The 24813-nt window shown below is 37.4% G+C and overlaps 1 protein-coding gene across 1 annotated transcript in view; it reads left to right on the top strand.

Annotated features, from left to right (window-relative positions):
- The first annotated feature begins 8 nt into the window (after nt 1–8).
- The window catches only part of Copg2 (COPI coat complex subunit gamma 2), a 104699-nt gene continuing 79894 nt past the window's right edge, over nt 9–24813 (top strand). Inside the window, exons 1-8 of the mRNA XM_048340231.1 lie at nt 9–135; nt 1323–1375; nt 2113–2193; nt 4887–4958; nt 13496–13575; nt 21631–21706; nt 23187–23279; nt 24475–24561. Coding sequence (XP_048196188.1) covers nt 99–135; nt 1323–1375; nt 2113–2193; nt 4887–4958; nt 13496–13575; nt 21631–21706; nt 23187–23279; nt 24475–24561 — 579 coding nt within the window. The 5' untranslated portion in view covers nt 9–98. The remainder of the gene's footprint in view (nt 136–1322; nt 1376–2112; nt 2194–4886; nt 4959–13495; nt 13576–21630; nt 21707–23186; nt 23280–24474; nt 24562–24813) is intronic.

Below are 24813 nucleotides of genomic sequence, written 5' to 3'. Positions count from 1 at the left end.
CGCCAGAGCACAAGGCCGGCCTTCCTGCAGTCTCTTCCGCCTGCCGTCAGCGCCTGGGACGGTTGCGGTGGGTCTGGGGCGCTGGGAAGTCGTCCAAGATGATTAAAAAATTCGACAAGAAGGACGAGGAGTCTGGTACGCGCAGGGCTTCTGACGCCCACCCTCCGCCACGGGGACCCCCCGCCCCATTCCCTCCAACCCACTCCACCCCTTCCCTCGCACGCCGTCACCTGCTTTCCGGGATGGCGGGGCTGGGGGCGTGGGCGCCGCCGCCTGAGGGGCCGGGAGGAGGGAGGGGGGTTGCCTGTGGCCCCTCCCCCGGCTCGAGGCCTCCCCGCGGGCCGCGGGCGCCGCCTCGCCTCGGGCAGCTCGGCCGCCCCGCCCCAGGTGGGGACCCATCCCCGCCCCGTCCCCGCCCCCTCCGGAGCCCCTCGGAGCCGCCTCCCCGTGGACCTTTGACGGGGGTGGGAATGGGGGTGGAGTGGGGGAGCGGCTGCGTCCTAGTCGGCCGCTGGGGCCTAGGGGAGGGGATGGTGGGAAGGGAAGGGGAGGGCCCCAGAGCCTACCTAGGTCTGTGGCCTGGGGTCCGGGCCCCGTTTGTGTGCGTGTGCGTGTCTGCATTTTAAGTGTCTGATGCGGTCTCTGGTCTTCTGGTGGGCTTTTGATTCTAGTTGGTTCCCAGGGGCCAAGACCACCCCCTAGGACGCAGCTCATGGAATGCTCTGGCTTTCAGAAATGACTTTGCGTCTTGATACCTATTTGTGGTCCAAATAAGGAAGATGCCAAGCCAGTTCAAAAGGTAGAAATACATTTACAGAAGAGAGAAAAGCTCAGTTTTAGCTGCCTCACAAAGTGCAGTTGAGATTGGATTAGTGGACCACCATGGGACCTGTTCAGCTCTTGTGAAACTCTTCATTTCTGCCTCTCAGTGCTAGAAATGTGTAGGGCTTGCTTTGAGGGAAATAAAAAAAAAAATGCCCTAGCAGAATCTTACTTTGGTTATTGTGAAAATGACACATTTGAAAATTAAATGTCATATGTGAAAATTTGTAACATGGGAAAAAAAAGGGTCAGAATAAAAGAATAAACACATTTGGGAGAAGATGTCTGCCAAACAGAAGCCCAAGATAATAGTATAGTGATGACAGAACTCCTAACCAGAATCAAAAGGATTTCCTCCCATTTGTATGCATATTGGTAGTGGTTATCCCAGTGATCACCAAATGATCACCTCATTTAAGGTGCGGCGAGATTTCCTAAGCATTGGGTACCCTTCTCTAGAAAATGAAGTCACTGAAGATGTTCTTTTGTTTGTACTTTAGGTAGTGGTTCCAATCCTTTTCAGCATCTGGAGAAGAGTGCTGTCTTACAGGAGGTATGGTTGGAAATACTTCATGCTTTTTCTTTTTGGTTCTGGTTTAGAACAGTAGGCGGAGAATCACTGGGATGTTGTGATCAGGAATACAAAGTAAGAATGTTGACACTGCTATGGGGAGATGGTACAAGGTTGAGACTCATTCTCAGGGGTTGGAGGAGTAGTTCGGGTGAGTGCCATCCAATGAGTGGAAACATCAGATGCCTTAGTTGGAGTAGTAGTCTCAGACCAAAACAAACAAAAATCCCTCTCCCCAATTTTGCCCAAAAGTGTAAATAAATTCATTTTCCCTTTATGTATATAAAAAAGTTGTTCAACTGAGTTCACTGGCAATTTATGAGGAAAAGGAGTATCTCCTTGTCATAGAAAAACCTAGAACTTACAGAAATGTAGACATTGTATCTTGTGTTAGGAATAAATGTCAGAGGAAGTGTTTAGTACAGGGTTATTGGAAGAAGTTACAGATACTAAGCTTATTGTGCTCATGGGATGTAGGTAAAGATTGGGGCACTAGTGAATAAAACCCATAAAGCTGAAGTAGTTTAATCTAAGAAAGGAATTAAAGAGCATGGACTGGAAAGTTAAGGCCACAGCAGACAATTGTATATTATAAACTGAGAACTGCAGACAGGTCACAGTATTTGGATAGTGTATTAAAAGTCTTTACTATAAATTGATGTGATCTATGATAGAAAAGGTAGAAACATACTGTAACAATATTTTTAATATTTCCATAGGCTCGTATATTCAATGAAACTCCCATCAATCCCCGAAGATGTCTGCATATTCTTACAAAGATTCTCTACCTACTGAACCAGGTAAGTTATATAGATTTTCTTCATATTTGTGTTCCAGATTAGAAACACATGAAGTACTTTTCGGGAAGTATAATTATTTATAAACACACATAGTTTTAAAGTCCATGATATTTTATCATAATAGGAACATATTCTTCTTGAGCATAAGAACTAGGTTATATATTTCTTTTTAGATTCATAAAGTATTAAGCTAAGCAAATAGATTCTTGGTAAACATGATAATTTGAATTTAACATGTACTAGCTGGAACATATTGTTTACATTTTACTGTAATGGTCCCAATTCTTTCCAGCATCTGGAATTTAAAGGTCCTTATGTCACTCTGAAAATATAGTGCACAGGGAGACAAACTTTTTAATCTTTTTTATATGTAACAGTGATGCCTTTAAGTTTGATTTTACTATTTAGATATTTCTTTATTACTGGCATCATGATTCTGGGCAAGTAATTAAACCATTAAACCATGTCCTCTTCTATAGATGAGGATTATGGTAATTCCTGCTTTACAATTGTAATGCTTTATTAATGTAATGTACTAATATAATGAAATAATACATATTAAATATTAAGAATAGTGCTGAACATAGTATATACCATGAATAGTTTTCATTCAGTTACTCAACACATTTTACTGTATTACTTACTGTGTATTATGTACTGTTCTGGACACTGGGTATAAAGTAGATTCTGTGTTTTATTAATGGTGTTCCTTTTATGTTTTCTTAACCTTCTTGGAATCAGACTGTGAAAAAATTCACAAAATATATAGAACTTTAGAAAATATTGTTTTATCGATCTTACATTTATATACTTGTATGTACATATGCGCACACATGCTTACATATGCCATATGTTTCAAGTGGTTTACATGTGATGCTAAGAAGACTAAGTAGTTTCGAATTCTAAGAGAATCCTAAGAGAGTATTTTATCTTTTCTGTTTGTTATTGAAGACCTAATCCAGAGATTAAGAAGGCTTTGTGGGTTGCAAATGGACACTGGACAAAAAGTATATAATTTTAAATAGAATGTATCTGCTCATAAAATCATAACTCCTTTGTGGTAGTATATTACATTTAAGCTAAAGTCGTACAGTATATCTTAACTTTCTGTAACATATGTTGTGCCTAAATTGTCTAAATCCATTATGTAAACAGAATTTTGAGTAGTCCAAGTTGACTCAGCATATCCCTTTATATTGACAAATACCACTTTCATGGAGCACTTCATGTTGAAACACTTACCATCTTTATAAGGAAATTATCAAGCACAGCCCAAGCACAATTAACTACACAAACAAGTTTGGGAACATTCATTTTATCTCTCCCTAGATCATGGTAGGCTTTATGGAAAAATACTTTTAAATTTCTACTATAGCTGAGAGAGCCATTTATTTGCTGAGAGTTTCAAATAAAAAATTGGGGACTTATGATTTCAGTTATGACTAAAAAGTACATGAATTTCTGGGTATTCAGTAGGATGAAGTTAGGCATTCAAGTAATTTTATACTTGTTATGAGATGAGCACTTTACCACTAGGCCATATTCCCAGCTCCTATACTTGTTATACATTCTCTTTAAAGCTTTAAACTTTTAAAATAAAAATGTATACACTGCAAATAGATTGAAGATTAGTTATATTTTATGTGAAATCTGAGGTTTTGAAAAGAGATAGCACTTATGGTTATATAATATTGCTTTGAATGAAATTAGAACTGTTGCAGTGGTAATATTTTCTGTAGTTTTTGATCAGAAATATCTTGACTATTAGTGAATAAGCTACCTAATACCTCATTATTTAAAAAATATGATTCTCAGTTGGGTGCCAATGGTTCACACCTGTAATCCTAGCTTCTCAGGAGGCTGAGATCTCAGGATCGTGGTTCAAAGCCAGCTCAGGCAGAAAAGTCCCCTATAAGACTTATCTCCAATTAACCACTCAAAAACCAGAAGTGGATCTGTAGCTCAAAGTGATAGAGCACTAGCCGTGAGCAAAAGAGCTCAGGGACAGCATCCAGGCTCTGAGTTCAATTCCCACAACCTACCAAAAAAAAAAAAAAAGATTCTCAGATCAGCAATATTTGTAAGACCCCCCAAATGACTTGTTAATCACATCAAGGTGTGTAAAACACTGATTAAGACCATGTTTTTGAGGAATTGGAACAGTGTCTTGGGGTCAGTAGCAGCCACTCAAGCCTTATTAATAATTCTAGGTCCTTCTCTTTTGTTTTGCTTCATATAGATCCTTATAGATATGACTTTATGGTTGCATATTTATTGTACTTTTATGATACATAAGGCATTGTGCTGGGTGTTAATTATAGAAATGGATGAAGTATGATCTTCACTTAGGCACTATAATAATACTGTCCTATTCTGATTGGAAACTACTTACTGTCAATATTCTCCCTCCTAGCAAATCCTTCTTTAAAAGGGATATATAAACAATTGGTGCTAAAAGCTTAGAGACTACTGTTTCAGAATTTTTAAGTGTGCTGTGTGATACTGAATTATTTTAAATAAGTGGATAAATGGCTGTGTGGGATTTTAAATTGAAAGCCAGACAAATCATCACCAAGAGACAGAATATTTACAACAAGATATTTCCCATAGTTTGAAAGATTTTTATAGAAATAAAGGGACAATCCTTAACAACTACATTTTAAGTTTTAAATTTTGTTTTAAATTTTACTCAGGGTGAACACTTTGGAACTCTGGAAGCTACAGAAGCCTTCTTTGCAATGACTCGATTGTTTCAATCTAATGATGTAAGTCTTTTAAATTTCTTCTGGGATGAAAAAAACTTTATTTCTTTTCCCCAGGGAACTTAGAGTGTTCCAAATTAGGAGTGGATGCTTGAAATGTTTAAAATTACTTAAAATATTTATCTTTGTAAAACTTATAAATGCTTATTTAAAAGACATGCAAAAATGATAGAATTCATGTTGTAGTATAAACCCACAGATATTCTCTGCTGTCTTAACAATGGCTTAGACTCTTAATGGTTAAGGTCTTAATTTTTACCAAAGACTGATGTAGAAGTCAGTACACACAGTGACCATGTCTGTCAATTTTTAGTTAAGGTTCTTCTGGGTTGAGGGTTGGTATTGATCAGGAGGGCTGGCATTTTGGAAGAACTGGATGTGGAGTTGGGGTGATGACATGGAATAAAGAAAAATCTGCCATATCTCTTCATCTGCCTTTCCTTATACCTTACATTGGTCTTTTAGAGCATAATGGCTACTGCTTTTCTTCTGTTTTCTAAATATGGCACGTTTCTCTTGTGTTCAACTCTATAGGGAAAGGGATTCTGGGATGTTGCTCAGCTTTCTATTAGCATAATTGGCCAAGTCTTGCTGTTCTTTTCATATGTTCTTCATGTCAGCACAGATTATTTGGTGTTCAACTCCTAGGACTTCCTAGGATTTGAGACTGGCTATGTGTCTAGCTAATAAGAAATTTTAGAAATAGTTCCCCAGGAAGGCCATCAGTGCTTGCAATACAGCTGTCTAAGGAAGACCTTTATATTACTCTTCAGGTAATAATTTTCTCAGACATTGAAAGAAAGATGCTTGTGTTACTGTGGGTATAGCTCAAGGGGTAGAGCACCTGCTAGTAAGCTCAAAGCCCCAAATTCAAACTCTAATATTACCAAAAGAAAAAAGAAAAAAAAAGAGAAATTATTATAATAGTAAATATGGTAAAGGTTTACTAATTATTAAAAAAGAAAAGAAGATTGGTAAGAATTTAGAGATTCCAGGAACTTAGCTTTTTTAGATTCTACCAATAGGTCCCCATTTCAGTTTTCAGTCTTTTTGCTTGCCAGTCATGGTCTTAATTTTAACATTACATGTTCTATAAGGGTGTAAATTGAGTTTGCATTGTAATTCACTTACCCATGGTCACAAGCATATCTATTAAGGTAGTTAATTTCTGGTCTCTTACCCAGACCTTAAGCTGTGTATTTAAAGTTCTAAGCTCATCATATCTTTACTGTACTTAGAAACATCTAGTCCAGCATTAAAAAATTTTTCATTTTATTTTATTTTTAATGCACTTTTTATTATTGTAAAGGTGATGTATAGAGAGGTTACAGCTATATAAGTCAGACAAATAGTACATTTCTTTTTGAACAATGTCACCTCTTCCCTCACTCCCAGTTTTTCCTTCCCATCCCCACCTACAAGTTCCTTTATCTGTCTTTGGGAGGGCGAAGGCGGGGGAAGGGGAGACAGGCACAGAAATGGTCGGACAAAGGGTCAACAAATGCAGCACTGATATTCAGTAGATACTATGTTGAAAGTGAACTATACAACTAGTCCATCTTTTAACATCTTAAGTTGTACTAAGTAACTTTTAGCACCTTAAGTTATAACAAATTGCATTTACTGAAATGCTCTCTGGGAGCAACTACTTACTCAAAGCTTTGTCTTCAGTAGGTCCTTGTTTGCAGTTTATAATTTAAGTATTTTGCCACTGCACACTGTCCCCTAACACTGAAAAAGGGTCATTAAATGAGTGCCTTTAACACAGAGTAGCAATTTCAGGTTTATAAAGTTCAATCAAGGAAGCAGAACCACTAGGGATATGATGAAATCAGATATTTTATTAGACAAATTTGGCTAGAACATTTGGTATTTAAAGCTGCTGGAATGGGGTTTAGAGGGGGTATTGTTATAAAGATAATGAGTCTGTTGTTTTTGTGTGGCTCTGATTTTTCAGCCAGGTAACCAGTGGTGGGTCTGACTGGGTTTGCAGAAGTTAATAGGATTAATGGATTATATAAACAAAAAGAATCAGAGTCAAGAGTGGTAGTTGGACAATGAGATTCTTGGAAATAAAAGGAAAAGGATACTATTATTAATAGAAACTGAGGCTGGGAATATGGCCTAGTGGCAAGAGTGCTTGCCTCATATACATGAAGCCCTAGGTTCGATTCCTCAGTACCCATATATAGAAAGGCCAGTAGTGGCGCTGTATGTAGCTCAAGTTGGCAGAGTGCTACCCTTGAGCAAAAAGAAACCAGTGACAGTGCTCAGGCCGAATCCAAGCCCCAGGACTGGCCAGAAAAATAAAAATAAAAAAGTCCTAGTGCTTAATAGAAACTGTGATAGTAGAAAGGGTGGTTGCCAGAGGCGAGAGAATAGACCATTGGAAAAAGAGAAGGTCAAGGATTTCAGAAGCCAGACTTGTAGAGTTAAAGTTTGTATGGATATATGGATAGTATGATCACCACTGTTTATTCCTGGCATAATATTGGAGAAAATGATATGAACAAGGTAGAAATTTTTTTCTAAATAGGAAAAGTAAACTGGAATCTCTATATGTAACTGGGAAGGTCGGCAGATGATACAGTAAGGGCATAAGCTTTAAAGCCAGAGTGTTTTAGGGAAGCAAGTTGTAGTGAAAGAAGAAAATGGGGTAATGATTTGAAATGGCAGTGAGCAATAACTTGGGCCACTTCTCCATCTGTAGGTCTGGCAGTACGAGGTGATACGAGAGGAAAGAGCCAACATTTTGAGAAAGCTGAGGGATAATTCTTTAGGGATGAAAGAGGTTTTAGTTAGAGAAAAAGATGGGAACAGTCAGAGAGGAATTTGAGGGAATAGGAAATTTTGCTGATGAGAGTGCCAGAGAATATAATGTAGGGGTTTGGAATTTGTGGAAGGATAGAATATAGAACAGTTATAATATTCCCTTGTTTTTATAATGTCGGGTGATTCCATTGTGATCTCTTCTTTCATTTTATTCCTAGGAAGTTTGTCTAGAGGTTTATAGTGCATTTCATTGATTTTTCTCCATTGTTTTTCTCTTCCAAACTGACTATGAAAAAGAAAACTTCAATAGTCATGAGTAAGAATAGAAGCCAAGAGTAGACCAACTCAAGGACGACAACATATAAATTATATAAGATGGTGTATATATGTATATATATATATATTTGTTTATGTTAAATGTAAAAAAAGAACATTTGCAAATACTAATTGTGTAACATCTGTAAAGTGAGACAACAAACTGGATTGGAATGAAATCATATAGAAATTTTCATTTTAATTATAATGGAATAGTATTCAATTTAATGAAAGAATAGGGAAGAAGAAAAAAAGTGAGGAGGGGGAAAATGGGAGAGGAACTAGAAAAAGAATAGGTAATTTACCCTGTGTTTTAACATTAAGACCTTATTTCTATTGTTTTCAGCCATGTTAGCATAAAGGGGCTGGGTTCACTCTGCTGCTATAAATATATTAAATCAAATTATGTGGCACAGAAGTGTTTAGACATTAGATAAAAGGCATGCAAAGACTGATCTGGAGAAGGGGTGCAAACAAGGTGAGCCCTGGGATTACACTAGTTAGCTGCCCAGAGGCAGATTACAACCCACACCAAGTAGGGCAGACTGAAAAGGTACCCAGCTGCCTTCTTTCTGTGTTGAGAAGACAGACAGAGGTTGGGGAAGCCAAGAAAGTTTGAATTTGTAAGGCAGAATACCAGAGAGGAAGGAGGAAAAGAGAGGCGGGAGAGAATGAAAGATAGCCAACCATCTGCTGAGTCTGACTAAGAGCTGATCTGTGTATGCATAAAGGAGCTACTCAGGGCTCAGAAGAAAATCAGAAGGACACAAGGCTTATAGCAGTTCATGTTCCTACCAGTGAGAGTAGAAAGACTTTGTAAATACAGAAGCGATCTGGTTTAGTTCTCAGAAGGGTAACACCTAAATAATGGGAAGATATTAGAATACAGCTTTCAAAAGCTTTAACAGTAGGCCTCAAACGTTAAGAAAAATGAATAAATAAAAACAAAATGATCCCAGATAATCTGACCTCATACTAAAATTCAATACTAGAAAACTAGCTCTTAGAATACAAATTTCATGGTGTACAACGTAATAAAATCGGACATATAAACCAGGAATGGTGGCACCTACCTGTAATTGCAGTTGCATGGAAAGCTAAGAAGACACAATTACTTGAGCTGAGGAGATGAAGACCCTATCTTGAAGAAAAAGAAAAACTCAGAGAAGCAATCATCCATAATCTGGAGAAAAATAACTTTTTATTTTAATTTTTTGGGCAGTACTGTGGTTTGAACTCAGCATACTTGGAAGGCATTTGCCCTTACCACTTGAGTCATATTCCCAGTTCCCTAAACAGGAGAAAAATGGGTCATTGGGTATAAACCCAGAAATGATAAATGATGGGATGAGCAGTAACATTAAAACAATTAGCAATTAATAGTAAGAAAAAAGCCATAAAGAGATACAGATTTTTTTTCTTTTTACAAGCAACATATGGTGTAGGTGTGGCTACTGCTGTTTATAATCCTAGCTACTTAGGCTGAGATTGGGAGGATCACAGTTTGAGGCCAGCCTGGACAAAAATTTCCTGAGACCTCCATCTCAACCAGTAAAAAGCATAGTGGGTCATAGTGCCCGTAGTGGACATAGTGGGGCATACCTGTCATACTGGTGATATGGGAACTATAAATAGGAAGATTGTTTTCCAGGCCAGTCAAAGCTGTCCAGACAATATGTAAGATCCTATCTGAAAAATAAAAGCTAAATTGGCTGGGGATGTGGCTTTAGGGTAAAATGCCTGCCTAGCAAGTATAAGGCACTGAATTCAAATAATTCTTATATTCTGCATTTTTGTATTCAGCAGAATATAAGAATTACAAATTCTGACAACTCACATAAAATAGAATACACTACATGGGATTACCAGAAGATTAGGAAAAATCAGTGTATATATAAAAGCAGTGCTAGAAGCTAAAACAAAGCAAAAATAAAAAAAATAAAAAGTGCATTGTTAATGGGGTTCAAGGGAGGAGATTCCACATCCCCCCAAGAGTCCACCACTCAGAGACAGTCTCAAGAAAAAAGATGGATTTATCGAGGAAGCAAAAAGTGGACTGACGCACCAGCAACGCAGCACAGACTCGGGAGCTGACCAGCCAGGGACACAGTGCAGTCTCGGGAGCTGAAACTGTGGCAGTGAAAAGCAGGCTGACCGGCCAGGGATACAGTGCAGACTTGGGCGCTGACACTGTGACCACTAACAGTCCTTGAGCTGGGTTTATATAGGTAAAAGCGTAGCACAGATGTAGGGGGTTGATGCAGAGGGTAGAGCAAGCAACAAACAAGTTAAGCAAGCCATTTACAGAAGCAGAATTTTGTGGTTAGGTTGACCTAATAATCAAGATGGAGTCAGCTCTATTCCCCCCAACATTTCCTACCATGTTTCCCTAGTCAAGATGGAGTCAGCTATACTCCCTACAACACGCATCAGTGACTGATGTGTGGGATAATAGTTTAGAAGTTTTTAGGGGTCAATCAAAAATTGCATTATGGATTTTTTTTTTTTTTTTGCCAGTCCTGGGGCTTGAACTCAGCACTTGAGCCACAGTGCCACTTCTGGCTTTTTCTGCTTATGTGGTGCTGAGGAATTGAACCTAGGGCTTCATGCATGCTAGGCAAGCATTCTACCATTAAGCCACATTCCCAGCCCTGCATTATGCATTTTTGACTTACAGAAATCTAATATTCATCTTCGTCTTTTTTCTGCTCATGGGAAATTAGAAAATCTTAGGACATTTTTATCTTAATTATATATAGACACTTAAATACTTGTACACATAAATATGCTTGTAGCATATCATTTTTGTTCACTTAAATTTACTCATGTCTTAACCATTTTTTTCCTTCCTTCCTATTATGTACTTCTTGCTATATTGTTATTGTCTGCAATGATTTCCTTTATATCTGAAGAATATTTTAGAATCTAATGCTTCCTAAACTTTATATACTATATATAAGCTTTGATGTTTTTCAGTGCGTGAGTACATCAAGTATTTTTGTTTAAGAAATAGTAATATTCCAAATACTTTCTTAGATAGGTATTTTTGAAAGATTGTCTTTGATAGACCTGTATTTTTTTTTTTTTTTTTTTTTTTTGCCAGTCCTGGGCCTTGGACTCAGGGCCTGAGCACTGTCCCTGGCTTCTTCCCGCTCAAGGCTAGCACTCTGCCATTTGAGCCACAGCGCCGCTTCTGGCCGTTTTCTGTATATGTGGTGCTGGGGAATCGAACCTAGGGCCTCGTGTATCCGAGGCAGGCACTCTTGCCGCTAGGCTATATCCCCAGCCCCTAGACCTGTATTTTTTAAGACTACATACCAAAATGTATCTCTTTAGTGTCTTCAACCAACTAAAAAGTCCTTGTAGGTATGATATAGTATATATATATTTAATTTGTTTTCACTTCCAGAAACTGAATGTCTCTATTTTGTTTATGGCTACTTAACATTTTTTGGTCATATTTTATTCAGTATTTTTGTGTTTATGTATTTAGTTTATTTCACTGGCTTAAGCACATCTTTGCTAAGACTGTGGTTGTTACTTATTTGGGTTTGCCATTTTGTTAGTTTTGAGGCAGTATCTGAAATGTGATTTTAACTTCCATTCCCCATTTCTCTAATGACTACTAATGTTGAGCCCCATTTTTTTCTGCTTTAGATATATACTTTTTTACATATCATTTTCTTCTGCTTTTGCATGATACTTTTATTATTACTGTAGAGGCAGGATTTTCTTTAGCTCTAAAATTTTGACACTTATTTCCCATTTTCTTCTCATAGTAGCTTTGTATGTCTGTTGTTTGCACTAAATTGGCTTCCTATTTGTTAATTTTGGTTTGTTAAATCACCTTGAGAATCCTTATTCCCTTCTCTTCACTTAAGGGGCTTAGTACATACCACCAGACTCTCTCTATACTCTGCAATTAGCTCGCGCGCGCGCGTGTGTGTGTGTGTGTGTGTGTGTGTATCAGAGCTTTTTTTTTTTTTTTCCATTCCTGGGACTTGAACTTAGGGCATTGTCCTTGAGCTTCTTTGGCTCAAGGCTAGTACTCTACCACTGGAACTACAGCACCACTTCCGGCCTTTTCTGTTTATGTGGTACTGAGGAATCATGCATGCTAGGCAAGCACTTTACCACTAAGCCAGATTCCCAGCCCAGCTCTGATATTTTTGAGTTCCTTTTTCTTTTATCTTTTGTTCTTTCATAATCTTTCTCTCTTTCTCTTTCTCTCTCTGTCTCTGTCTCTCTTTCTCTCTCTCTGTCTGTCTGTCTTGCCAGTCTTAGTGCTAGAACTCAGGGCCTAGGTACACTGTCTGTCCCTGAGCTTTTTTTGCTCAAGGCTAGTGCTCTACCACTTGAGCCACAGCTCAACTTGTAGCTTTTTGTTGTGTAATTGGAGATGAGTCTCCTGGACTTTCCTATCCAGGCTCCTTAAAGCCAAGACTCTCAGATCTCAGCCTCCTGAGTTATGTGATTACAGGTGTGTTCCACCAGAGCCCAGCTTTATTTTTTAGTTTTTTTACTTAACATTTTTGAAAGTTATTCAGTAAAGAATGAGGCTGGACAGACTAGAGGAGTTTTGGAGACCTGATGGCACCTACTGTGTGATAAAAATCAGAGATCCATTGAGGAGGGGAGGGGATGGGAAAGTTATTGTCAGTATTTATCTGGAAATTTTGATAATTGACAGTGGAACTTAGTTGTCTAATTATAAATCATTTAGGGCTCAGTAGAAACATTGGCCATGTACTGAACTGGAGAAAGAGCAGAATGTATACATCTCTCCATTCACTTTGGTGGTACTAGGCTTTGAATTTGGGGCCTCACCCTTGCTGAGTAGGTGCTCTACTACTTCTGGCCTTCTCCATACACATACCTAAAGAAGTAAAAAAGAATGTATTTTCTAGAATAAGCCTTGGAAAAAAAGTAACACCTCTGTATTGTCATTTTACTTATGGAGCTCTTTGTAAAATGATGCTTTTATGTATTTCAGATTAGGAGTGCATCATGTATTTGTGTTTAAGAAAATAGTAGTCTATATATTTTCTTATCTGGATTTTAAAAAATGCTGTTCCAGGGGCTTGAAACTCACAGCCTGACCATTGTCCCTGAGCTTCTTTTGTTCAAGGCTTGCACTCTACCACTTGAGACACAGCTACCAGTTGGAGACAAAGCTCCATTTCTGGCTTTCTTGAGTAGTTTATTAGAGATCAGAGTCTCTTGGACTTTCCTGCCCAGTCTGTCTTCAAACTGTATTCCTCAGATCTCAGCTTCCTAAGTAGCCAGGGTTATAAGCATAAGCTGCTGGTTCTCAGCCTTACCCATATATTTTTGAAAGATTCTTTTTGGTGGATAAGAATTACTTTAAAACTCTGAGTATAATCTTGAGGTCACTTTTAAAGAATTAAAAAAATTCCCCAAATAACCTGTTACCTTTTATAAATAATTTTCAGCAAACATTGAGGAGGATGTGCTACCTTACTATCAAGGAAATGGCTACCATCTCTGAGGATGTGATCATTGTTACAAGCAGGTATGTGAATAATGAATATTTCAGATAAGATATTTATCTTTATTTGCTGCTTTCTACTGATTTTACTTTTTGGGCTGCCAATACAAATTCACAAGAATATCATATCACAAAGCATTCTTTTCTATATGCAGCTGTCATCGTGTGAAAAAGTCTCTGATAAATGAAGTCACAAAGAGAAATGCTAATAGGTTTGAGTATCTTAAAAATGTTCACAAAATATATAAATAAAACTGGCCTGTAAACGATACAGGGGATTAAATATTTACAATGAATAACATTGCTAATTGAAAAGGTGCCATCTATGGTCACTTTCATTGGTAACAACAACAAAAAAATCTAAGCAGAAATTTCAAGAATAAGCCTGGTCATGGTGGTTTAAATCTATAGACCTAACTACTTGGAAGTCAGAGATTGGAGGACTGTGGTTCAAGGCCAGACTGAACATAAACCAAAAAAGTTTGTGAGGTCCCATCTTGACCAGTGGCTGGGCATGGTGGTAAATGTCTATTACCCCCAGTACAGGGGAAGCACAGTGGCTGGATACAGTGTTGTACACAGGGAAGCCTAAATAAGAGAATCCAAGTTCAGGCTTATTTGTCCATAAAGTGAGAGCTTACCTTAAAAATAAAGCAATAAGGGGTGAGAGGCATGGCTCAAGTAGTAAAACCCGTGCCCCACAAGCACAAGATTCTTTAGTTCAATATCAGTATTGCCTAGATAGATAGATAGATAGATAGATAGATAGATAGATAGATAGATAAGTAAATAAAATTCAAGAATGAGTTATATACTTTTACTCATTAGGTTGACGAGAAAGCAACTGAAGAGCATAAACGTACCTATAAGAGAAAACAACATTGTTTTACATAGGAGGCAGAGTAATTGAGTTTTTCTAGAAAGTGATTTGGCAGCATTTGTTAAATGACTGAAGTAGTCTATCTGTTTGGCCTAGTATTATCACATGTATGGAACAATCTTCAGAAAATAATCAGACATTATAATACTGTATCTATGGTGTCACAGCACTAAAAATGCTGCTAAAATTGTTAAAATCAATATCCATGTTTAATTATATTAAGGATATTTTTGAAAGTTTTGAAACATCTTTCATGATATGGGAAAGATTTAGTAAATTTCGTACTAAACAGAAGTTGGATTCAGTATATTTTGTTGTAGTTTGCTTTTCAATGTATTTTATTTATCTGTGTAAAAATATAGATGTAAATATACTGGTATATTACCAATAATGTTTCTCTGGGTAGTTTTGGTTGTGGCTAATATTTTTTTTTTGTGGCTAATATTTATTTCAAAATTTTGATAATTTCCAAATGTCTTAGAATAATTGTATAAAAAATTAATACTAAAATATAATATTACTTAAAAATAGTTACCTTTTACTTTAATTATAACCTATTTACTTGATTTACCTGAATATTTTTGTTTGTTTGTTTGTTTGTTTTTGGTGCTAACCCGGAGCAGTCCCTGAGCTGTTTTTGCTCAAGGCTATTGCTTTACTACTTGAACCACATCTTCATTTTCTGTTTCTTGGTGGTTAATTGGAGATAGAGTCTCATAAACTTTCCTGCTTGGTCTGACTTGGAACCACTATCCTTAGATCTCAGCTTTCTGGGTCGGATTACAGGCATGAGCCACTGGCACCTGACCCCAAATATGATTTTTTTGTACAACAAAATGCAGTTTTGAAGGAGGGTGCTTGTATTCAACGTGCAGTTATATTAAATATATAGTTTTGTTTAGGAAAACTTGCAGCTGAAAAAAAAAAACCAACCAGAAAAACGTAAGTGACTTACACAAAATGAGAGCTTGTTTTTCCTCATGAAACTGTAAGTCTGGAGGCATAGCCTGGCTGGTTTTGATTCATTCAACAGTGGCTGGGGTACTGTCTCTTGAATTCTTTTGGATATGCTCCATTATTGCAAAATAGATGCCCAGGTTACTGGCTCTGCACATCCAAGGCTGGAGAGCTACTGGGCAGGAGGCCAGGGAGTGCCAGCACCATCTGCCTTTTTCATCAGGAATGCAATAGCTTTTCCCAAGGCAATTTTTAGATTTCACTTGGCACAAGGTGCTCTGTGACTATCCTGAGGAGGCCAGGAAAGGTAAAAGGTGAAGGGATTGAAATTGGTGTTGGGTTAGTCAGCTCAGTGTCTGCCACAAGCAAGAAATAGAAAGCCTATCATTAAGTTGCTATATTTATTCACTAATTATTTTTAAAGTGAAAATAAATTAGTCTTTTAACTGTTAATGTTTCCCTGTGCGTCTTACTGGGTTACCTTGATTTATGGTTTACTTCTAGTTCATTTTAAATAATCAGTGGATACGTAGAAAGAATAATGAAAGGCTCTCTAAACATATCTATGTCCCAGTCCCCAGGACCTGGGAATATGTTGTGCCACATGGAGAATTTAGACAGGATTATCCTGAATTATTCATGTAAGTCCTTAAAACTAGTACAGGCTTTGTAGTTCTGGAAGTGGTGCTGCTATAACAAATACTTAAAAAATGTGGAGATAGTGTTGAAATTAGGCAATGAGCATGTTCTGAAAGAAGTTTGAGGATTATGGCAGAGAAGCCCTATATGATTAGAAACAGAGATATTGATGACTGTGCTAGACTCAGAAGTACAGAACAGGGGAGGGAAAACACTGACTTAGAGCATACCCAAATCATTGTGAAGACTGTTGGTAGAAACATGGACACTAGAGGTGTTGAGGGTACAGACTCAGAAGATGAAGAAGTTGTTGGAAACTGGAGGAAAATGGATTCTTATTACAGTAGCAGACACTTAGCAGAATGATGTCCTAATTGTGTGGGAAGCAAGACTTACAAGATTTAAACTTGGACATTTAGCTGAGGAAATTGCCAAACAAAGTATTAAATAGTCACCCCCCCCCCTTTTTTTGGCCAGCTTTTGTAAACATTTTGAAAGTAAAGACATAAAATGGTGGGAGACCCCTTAAACAAGAAAGGGTATTACTTGATTTTAGAAATTCTCAGTCTACCTAGGGGAAAAGTAGTTAAAATCAAGTGAGTTATTGTTGGGAATGTGTACTCTAGAGAAAAAGCCGAAGGAGTCACTGCACAATCCTGCTGGGACCTCAGATCAAAAGGTCAGAGTGTTCAGTCACACAGAGCATGGAAGAGATCAAGGGTGATCTCATAGATTCCTTTAGCAGCCAAGCATAAGCTGAAAATAGAGATAGGATTATCTAGCCAAGATCTGTGGAGGAGCTTCTTGTCTAACGGGTGAATCTCTATACTTATATGGCAAACCCACAAGGTGCTTGAGAATATTATACCAGTAGAAACACTACCAGCTTACACTTGATGTGACCAAGAGAGGACAGGCTGTCAGCACCCCAAAATTCTACAGGCAGGAAACAAGCTGATAGAACTTCTCAGCTTTTTTTTTTTGCCAGTCCTGTGCCTTGGACTCAGGGCCTGAGCACTGTCGCTGGCTTCTCTTTGCTCAAGGCTAGCTACCACTCTGCCACTTGAGCCACAGCACCACTTCTGGCCGTTTTCTATATATGTGGTGCTGGGGAATTGAACCCAGGGCTTCATGTATACGAAGCAAGCACTCTTGCCACTAGGCCATATTCCCAGCCCAACTTCTCAGCTTTGAGTACATGCTAGCTACCTTTTATTTTAAAAAAAGAAAAAAAAAAAGGAAAGTGATGCCACAGGCAGAGGTGCAGGCATGAAGGTTGGTGCCGAGAACTGTGTAGAATTCTGCTTAGATAGAAACCTGCCAATTTGCTTGACAAGCACATCTGTGATCAGTAATACTTATACATTATGCCTGAGGAACATGAAAATATATGGCAACATACACATATACACATGTGCGTGCACGCAGGCGTGCACACACACACAAATGACTGCATAAGAGTTTCATAGCACAACTTTAATATTGCTTGAGAGTAGTGGCTTTTTCTTTTCATTTTCTCTGCTTTTCAGAGAAATATCTATAAGTATTATCCTAAAGCAGTTCCATACTGCACACCAAATTTATGTGATTTTGATAATAAGATTAGGATTTTAGAATAAGTAAGATGTAGTGAGATTTTAGACTTTGAACTGATGCTGTAGTGTGTTGAGTTTGTGGAGGATTCTGGAATGAGGTGAAAGTATTGACATAATTAAAAGAGAACTATATCATAAATCTAAAGCCAGCAATACAATCAGCTTGAAACATTTCCATTAAAACAGGAACAAGATGAAATCCTTAATAATACCACTGTACTATTACCTAATGTAACAACATGGTAGAAAAATAGAATATAGTATTGGAACAGAGGTAGCAAAATTATTGAACTTTTTTTTAACTATAGTAGACTGTTTATAGACTTGAATCCCTACCTGTTACTTTCTAGATTAGTTATTCTGTGCTTTGATTTTTCTCATAAAACAGGTACAGAACTAATCTTTTTCATAGGGATTTTATGAAGATTTGATTAACAGTTTTCCTGTATTCAGATATTTATTAGACTATACAATGATAGAAAAAGCCCAATTTATAGTAGCATACAGCAATAAAATGTTGAAAAGTAAATTTAAGAAATCCGTAGGACCTCTGCAGGGAACTTAAAAACCATTGAGGAATGTGTGAAAAAATCTTGAAAAAAGTGGCTAAGAATCTGTTGTTTGCTAGCTTATGTGTATAGTACAGGGCACTTCCAAACAAAATGTTAATAAGTTATTAGAAAATAATTTTAAATCTCAGTGTGATAATAGCCAGGACCATTTAGATAAAACAGAGGCAAAATAAAGAGCAAAATAAGGGCTGGTAATGTCGCTTAGTGGTAGAGTGCTTCTTGCCTAGCATGCATGAATCCCTGGGTTCGATTAGTCGGTACCACATAAACAGACAAAGCTGGAAGTGATGCTGTGGCTCAAATGGTAGAGTGCTAGTCTTGAGCAAGGAGAGGCTTAGGGACAGAGCCTAGGCCCTGAGTTCAAGCCCCAGGATTGGCAAAAAAAAAAAAAAAAAAAAAAAAGAGCAAATATAAAACAGACTTATATAATGGTATAGTAAACACATTTTTTACTGAAGAATGAAAAAGTACTTTTGTAAGACAAAGTATAGACGTAAATTCAAATTTTTTTGTGAATATAAAATGATATTTATTTGTTTTGTTTTGTTTTGTTTTTTTGTTTTTGTTGCCAGTCCTGGGCATGGACTCAGGGCCTGAGCACTGTCCCTGGCTTCTTTTTGCTCAAGGCTAGCACTCTACCACTTGAGCCACAGCGCCACTTCCGGCTTTTTTCTATATATGTGGTACTGAGGAATCGAACCCAGGGCTTCATGTATAAGAGGTGAGCACTTTTACCACTAGGCCATATTCCCAGCCCCAAAATGATATTTCTAATCAGTGCAAAAGTCTGAGTTATCTAATTGCTAACAGGAAAGGTTACTAAATTAAAAAGGCATCGAAAGAGTAAAGATCCATTGGTTTGCATTTTAGTAAATCTCGGTAATTATGTATATATTTTAAACATTCCTTTATAAGAAATCATATACATACACATATACATACATGTTTATGTAATGTATACAGACACACACACACACACACACACACACACACACACACACACACGTATACAAACATTCTGGCTTGGCACAGTGTCCCAAACCTGTGTTGCTAGCTACTTGGAAGATGGAGATTGAGAGATCATAGTTTGAGGTTAGCTTGAGCATAAGATTCCATCTCAACCAGTGGCAGAATATGACTGTAATCCCACAACAAAGGGAAGCACAAATAAGATTATAGTCTAGGCAGGGCATAAGCAGTACTCTACCTTGAAAATAACCAGTGCAAAAAGAGGGTGGAGGCATGGCTCAGATGTAAAAGTGCCTGTCTAGTAAGTGTGAATCCTTGAGTTCAAACCTCAATATCATGTCCCTCAAAAAAACAAAAACAGAAAACAATTCAGTTTCCAATTAAGTGGCATTAAAAAGCCTGTGTGGGGAGTTTTAAGTATATTTTACATTCTTATGAATGTTTCCAAATGTATTATTTTTTTAGTGAAAGTGATAGGAAAGAATCTACTCAATGGATGGAAAATGGGTCATCTCTAGAGTAAGAACATAATTATTTTCTCTGGGGGAAAATATTTATTAAATAAATTATTTTTTCCCCCATACTGGGAACTATAGCCAGGACCCTGTATTTACAAGGCAAGGCTTTAACACTTGATCTATGCCGCTGGTCCCAAAAGAATTGCTTTTATAAAAAAAAAAAAACAAAAAAAAACTGAGGTCTCACAGTTATTCATAACTTTATCTTCGTGGTGTTCTAATGGAGTGAATCATAGTTATGGGCCATTTTGGATTATAGGAAAGGAGTTGAGAAAGGGGGAGGTTGGTAGGCAATTTGAAAGTACAGTAAATGCATAGAGGACATAATGAAGGGACCGTAGAAGGCCAATAACCTTTAAAAGCTATGGCTGTGGAATTCTGTAGCTCAGTCCACATGCCTGTTTCCAAAGCTCAGCAAAAGGTCTGAAGCCATTGGTGGTGGTCAGTTTGGGAAGCAGTGTCAATTGCTCCTGTCTGTATTGCTAACAAATTATGAGGCTATGACCTGGAAGATAGAGGTTCAAAGCCAGCCAAGGTAGAAAAGTATAAAAGACTATCTCCACTTAACCAGCAAAAGGTTAGGTTGAAAGGTGTGGCTTGAGTTGTAGTGTGCCAGCTATGAACAAGAAAGCTGAGTCAGCTGGTTGCTGGTGGGTCACGCCTATAATCCTAGCTACTCAGGAGGCTGAGATGTGAGGATTATGGTTTAAAGCCAGCCCAAGCAGGAAATTTGGTGAGACTCTTATCTGAAGTTGTGCTGAAAAGAGCTCAGGGACAGTGCCCGAGCCTGGAGTTTAAACCCCATGACCAACCAAAAAAAATAAAAATAAACATGAAAAGCCAAGTTAGTATAATCCCCTGTGTCCAGGCCCCATTGATGGCAAAAAAGAAAGCTGTGCCTGAAAGAGAGACATACCTCATGAGGTAATTGTTTTTGTTAGTTGTTTATTTTTTTTTGGGGGGGGGTGTCCATTGTGGGGCTTGAATTCTGGGCCTAGGTGCTGTCCTTGAGCTCTTCAGCTCAAGGCTAGTGTTCTACCACTTGAGCCACAGCTCCACTTCCAGTTTTCTGGTGGTTAATTGGAGAGTAGGGTCTCACCAACTTTTCTGCCTGGGCTGGCTTTGAACCAAGACCCTCAGATCTCAGCCTCCTGCTTAGGTAGGATTACAGGCATGAGCCAGTGCCTGGCTGCTTTCTTTCTTTCTTTTTTTTAAATAGAAAATTTTGTCAGGTTGGATGGTGTTTTAGGATTATTTTGGGGGTCGGGGTGGCTAGTCTAGATTTATCTATACATTTTCTTTTATACTTATTTTCTGGTACTGGAGTTTGAACTCAGGACTTTGTGTTTGCTGGGAAGATTCTCTACCATTTGAGCCATGCCCTAGCCCTTTTTCCTAGTCTGTTTTTCGAATAGGGTTTTATACTTTTGCCTGGGGCCAGCCAACTTGGGCCATGATCTTCTTACCTCTGTCTTCAGATTAGTGGGAATTATGGGTACATGCTATCATTCCTACCCACTATTGTCTTTTTTTCCTTTTGTCTTTCTCCACTGGAATATAAATTCTATGAAGTCAAAAGACTGTTTTTCTCACTGTTATATTTTTAGATTTAGAGTAATCAACTTCTGCCAGTGGTATAGCATGCATACAAAGAATATGCTTCAAAAAATACATGCACAGGGGCTCAGTTAATCTCCTTTGTATTACTTCAATCTTGTTTACTGCCCAAGCAAGAAAGATACATTGAACTCATAAATTGATATGTTCAGTTGAAGCCCCTTTGTACAACTATTTATTGATAATAAAAATAAAGATTATGTCTCATAAATATTTGTTGAATCAGTTAACTGTGTGAAGATAATTATGAGGACATTTAGGAATTGTTGAGTCAACTCCTCAAGAGAGAGCATTTTAATTGAGATTATGTTAACTAATTTGATGTTTTTTAGTCTGACTAAGGACATGACTGGAAAGGAAGATGTGTACCGAGGCCCAGCCATCAGGGCTCTCTGTCGAATTACTGATGTAAGTTTTCTTTGTTTCACTGAGTCATCAAAGGGAACTCTTTTATTTCAGACAGTATGTAAATTTAGTAGTTTGACTTTGTGAATCTTCAATGTTAAGAATCATGATCATCAAAAAGGTTTTTGTGGCTCTGGGCTTTTTTTTCTTTCAGTTTTTTTTCCTTTTGTTTATATTCATATATTACTGTCTCTGTATGTTTGCGTACATAAACTTTCATGTTTTAGGGTGCGTTTTATATATAGGAAACCAAAATAAACTCAAATTTAGCTCAGAAAAACTTTATTATAGGACACAGAACTCTCAGAATTTGCAGTAAACCTTATTAGTCATCACTAGCAAGAAATAGGGCATCTCTGAGGTACTCAGCAGCAAGATCTCTTAGATAGTTACTGGGAGGTCCATCATGTACCAGACTCATGCCTCCTGTTCACCGGCTCCTCAGATTCTGCATAACCACAAGTTAGCTAGTGGCTTGTAACCACCTTAGTCCAAGTCAAGTGTTCAGCTTATCCAGTTTCTTGTGTATCTGGAGGAATATGGTCATATGGTATGCTAGTCTGTCCCTTTCTCAGAATTCTGAGTATGACAGGTTAGATGAAGGTGGGTCAGCATTGACGAGCAAATTGGATGGTACATTTGCGTGTAATATATATATATATATATTCATACATATACTATATACTATATATGTATATATATTTCTTAAAACTTAAAATTTGGGCCAGATTAAATTGTAAATTTGATAAAATCTCGTTCCAGAAGGAATATTTCAAATGATTCAATATTTTTTGTTATCTGGTTGTTTTATGGTGGTGGTTTTTATTTTTAGCATTGAATTGGTGGTGTAAGACTTGGTCACACCAGTGCTAGAAATAAGATTCATTCTATCTGAATATTGATTGGAGTCTGTTCACTTCCACCTTCCCAGAGGATATTTCCAGAGGATAATGACAGCTTGATATACTAGGACATTGCATATTTAGGATAATCAGGGATTGATCACATATAATATTAAGGATTGAGATCCATATGTAATATATGCCCTTCATGTAGCTGTATATATCTTCCGGACTTAAAACAACTTCATTTCTATATGGGAATTTCTTTATATCCCTTATTGATAGGCTTGGCTTTTCCTTCTAACTATTGTCTATCTTCTATTGTCTATTTTAAGGCAAATTGATGTGATGTCATTGATGTGTAGTTGTGCTTACTTAAAGAGAATCTTATCATTTTCTTCAACCTTGCTATAGTTTGTTGAGGTTCTGCATTTTAGAGTATTATTACTGGGGCTGGGAATATGGCCTAGTGGCAAGAGTGCTTGCCTTGTAGAATATTATTACTGTATTACACAATAATCCCTAAAAGCATTAAAATATTTGAGACAAATACATGACAGGTTTTTGTAAATTATTTTGAAGTAGCAATTTTACACAACAATTGTTTTCTTCAACAGCTTTTTCTTTTTGAATGTTTTTAGGGAACAATGTTACAAGCCATTGAAAGATACATGAAGCAGGCCATTGTGGATAAAGTCTCCAGTGTATCCAGTTCAGCACTAGTATCTTCCTTAGTAAGTGAGCAGGCAGCTCCCTGATGCAATTTTTAATCCCAAAGCACGATATCTATGATTCTATAACAAATGACATTCTAAAAAAATATGTAGTAGTCTATCCATCTGTGTTTTATTTATATGAGCACTGAATAGTTAAAATGGGCAGTAAAAATATGGACATTTCCTGTTTTGAAGGTTTTGGGAACCTGAAAGTTGTACATATAATAAAGAGGGGCAGGTAAAAATGAGAAAAGGGACAGAGGAAAAGATGAGGGTTATAGTGTTTTCACAGCTTTTCCTGTGATATCTTTACTCTTTGTTTTGACCTTTTCTTGGTTCCTTGTGTCTGTATGTCTTTTAACCAAAAGTTTTCTGTTGCACTTCTGTATTTCCTCCAAAGTGGTGGTTTTTGTATTAGTAATAACTTTCCTTTCCCTCTTCCTTTTTTATTTGTTTTATTTTCATCAGAACATTGTTTCCACTAAAAACCTAGCACACTGAATTTGATTAATATTTGATTAAGAATATGTGAATATATATGACTGGATACCCATGGCTCATGCCTGTAATCTGCTATATTTAAGGAAGCTGAGCTCTGAGGATCATGGTTCAAAGCCAGCCTGACCACAGTCTGTAAGACTCTTATCTCTAGTTAATCAGTCAAAAGCTGAAAGTGGAACTGTAGCTCAAGTAGTAGAACACTAGCCTTGAGCAAAATAATCTCAGGGACAGTGGCTCAAGTCCTGAGTTCAAGCTCCAGGACCAGCACCCATGCACATATGCACGCACACATGCATACGCACATTACACACACACACACACACACACACACAAATATGTGAATATATTAGAGCATCTAAATCTCAGAGTTTCTTGATTCTGAAATGCTGTTGATTTGATTTTACAGCAGGAAATGTATTGAACAGTTTCTTTTGCCAGGATAGTTTTCTGTTAAGTAGAACTTAACATTATTGAAGGACCATGCTGTTTAGAGCTTCCTCTTCTTCCCTTTTTCACTATTTCCTTTTATACCATACTTCATTACTTCTTTTTACAACATACATTGCCCCAGGAATAGAGACTTAAATTAGACTTATAAATCTATAAGGTTTTTTCTATCTTGGGAAATGTGTTAATAATTTTGCAAGAAAATTGATTCATGTGTAAACTTCTGTTTGTGATGTATTCTCATGTTTTTTTGTGTGTGTTTTAGCATATGATGAAGATAAGCTATGATGTGGTTAAACGCTGGATAAATGAAGCCCAAGAAGCTGCGTCAAGTGACAATATTATGGTCCAGGTACTGTCATTGGATGTCTCAAGGTCACCTTTCTTTTTTTTTTTTTAACTTGAGTTTAAATAAGTACATATATTTCACAGTACACATTTTATCCTTCACAGTGATGAAAATCATCATTCTACTCTACAAAGCTTATGAACTCTGTGAACTTTAGCAATAAACTATTTCTTCCAGATTGGGTAATATGTACATTTCTTTCCTTTTGTTCAATATCATCTGTTCCCTCTTTCTCTCATTTCCTCCCTCCCATCA

The sequence above is a fragment of the Perognathus longimembris genome, chromosome 2, assembly GCF_023159225.1.
Source record: "Perognathus longimembris pacificus isolate PPM17 chromosome 2, ASM2315922v1, whole genome shotgun sequence".
NCBI classification, from domain to species: domain Eukaryota; kingdom Metazoa; phylum Chordata; class Mammalia; order Rodentia; family Heteromyidae; genus Perognathus; species Perognathus longimembris.
The sequence above is the reverse complement of the archived record's forward strand: the minus strand, read 5'-3'. Positions and strand labels throughout refer to the sequence as shown.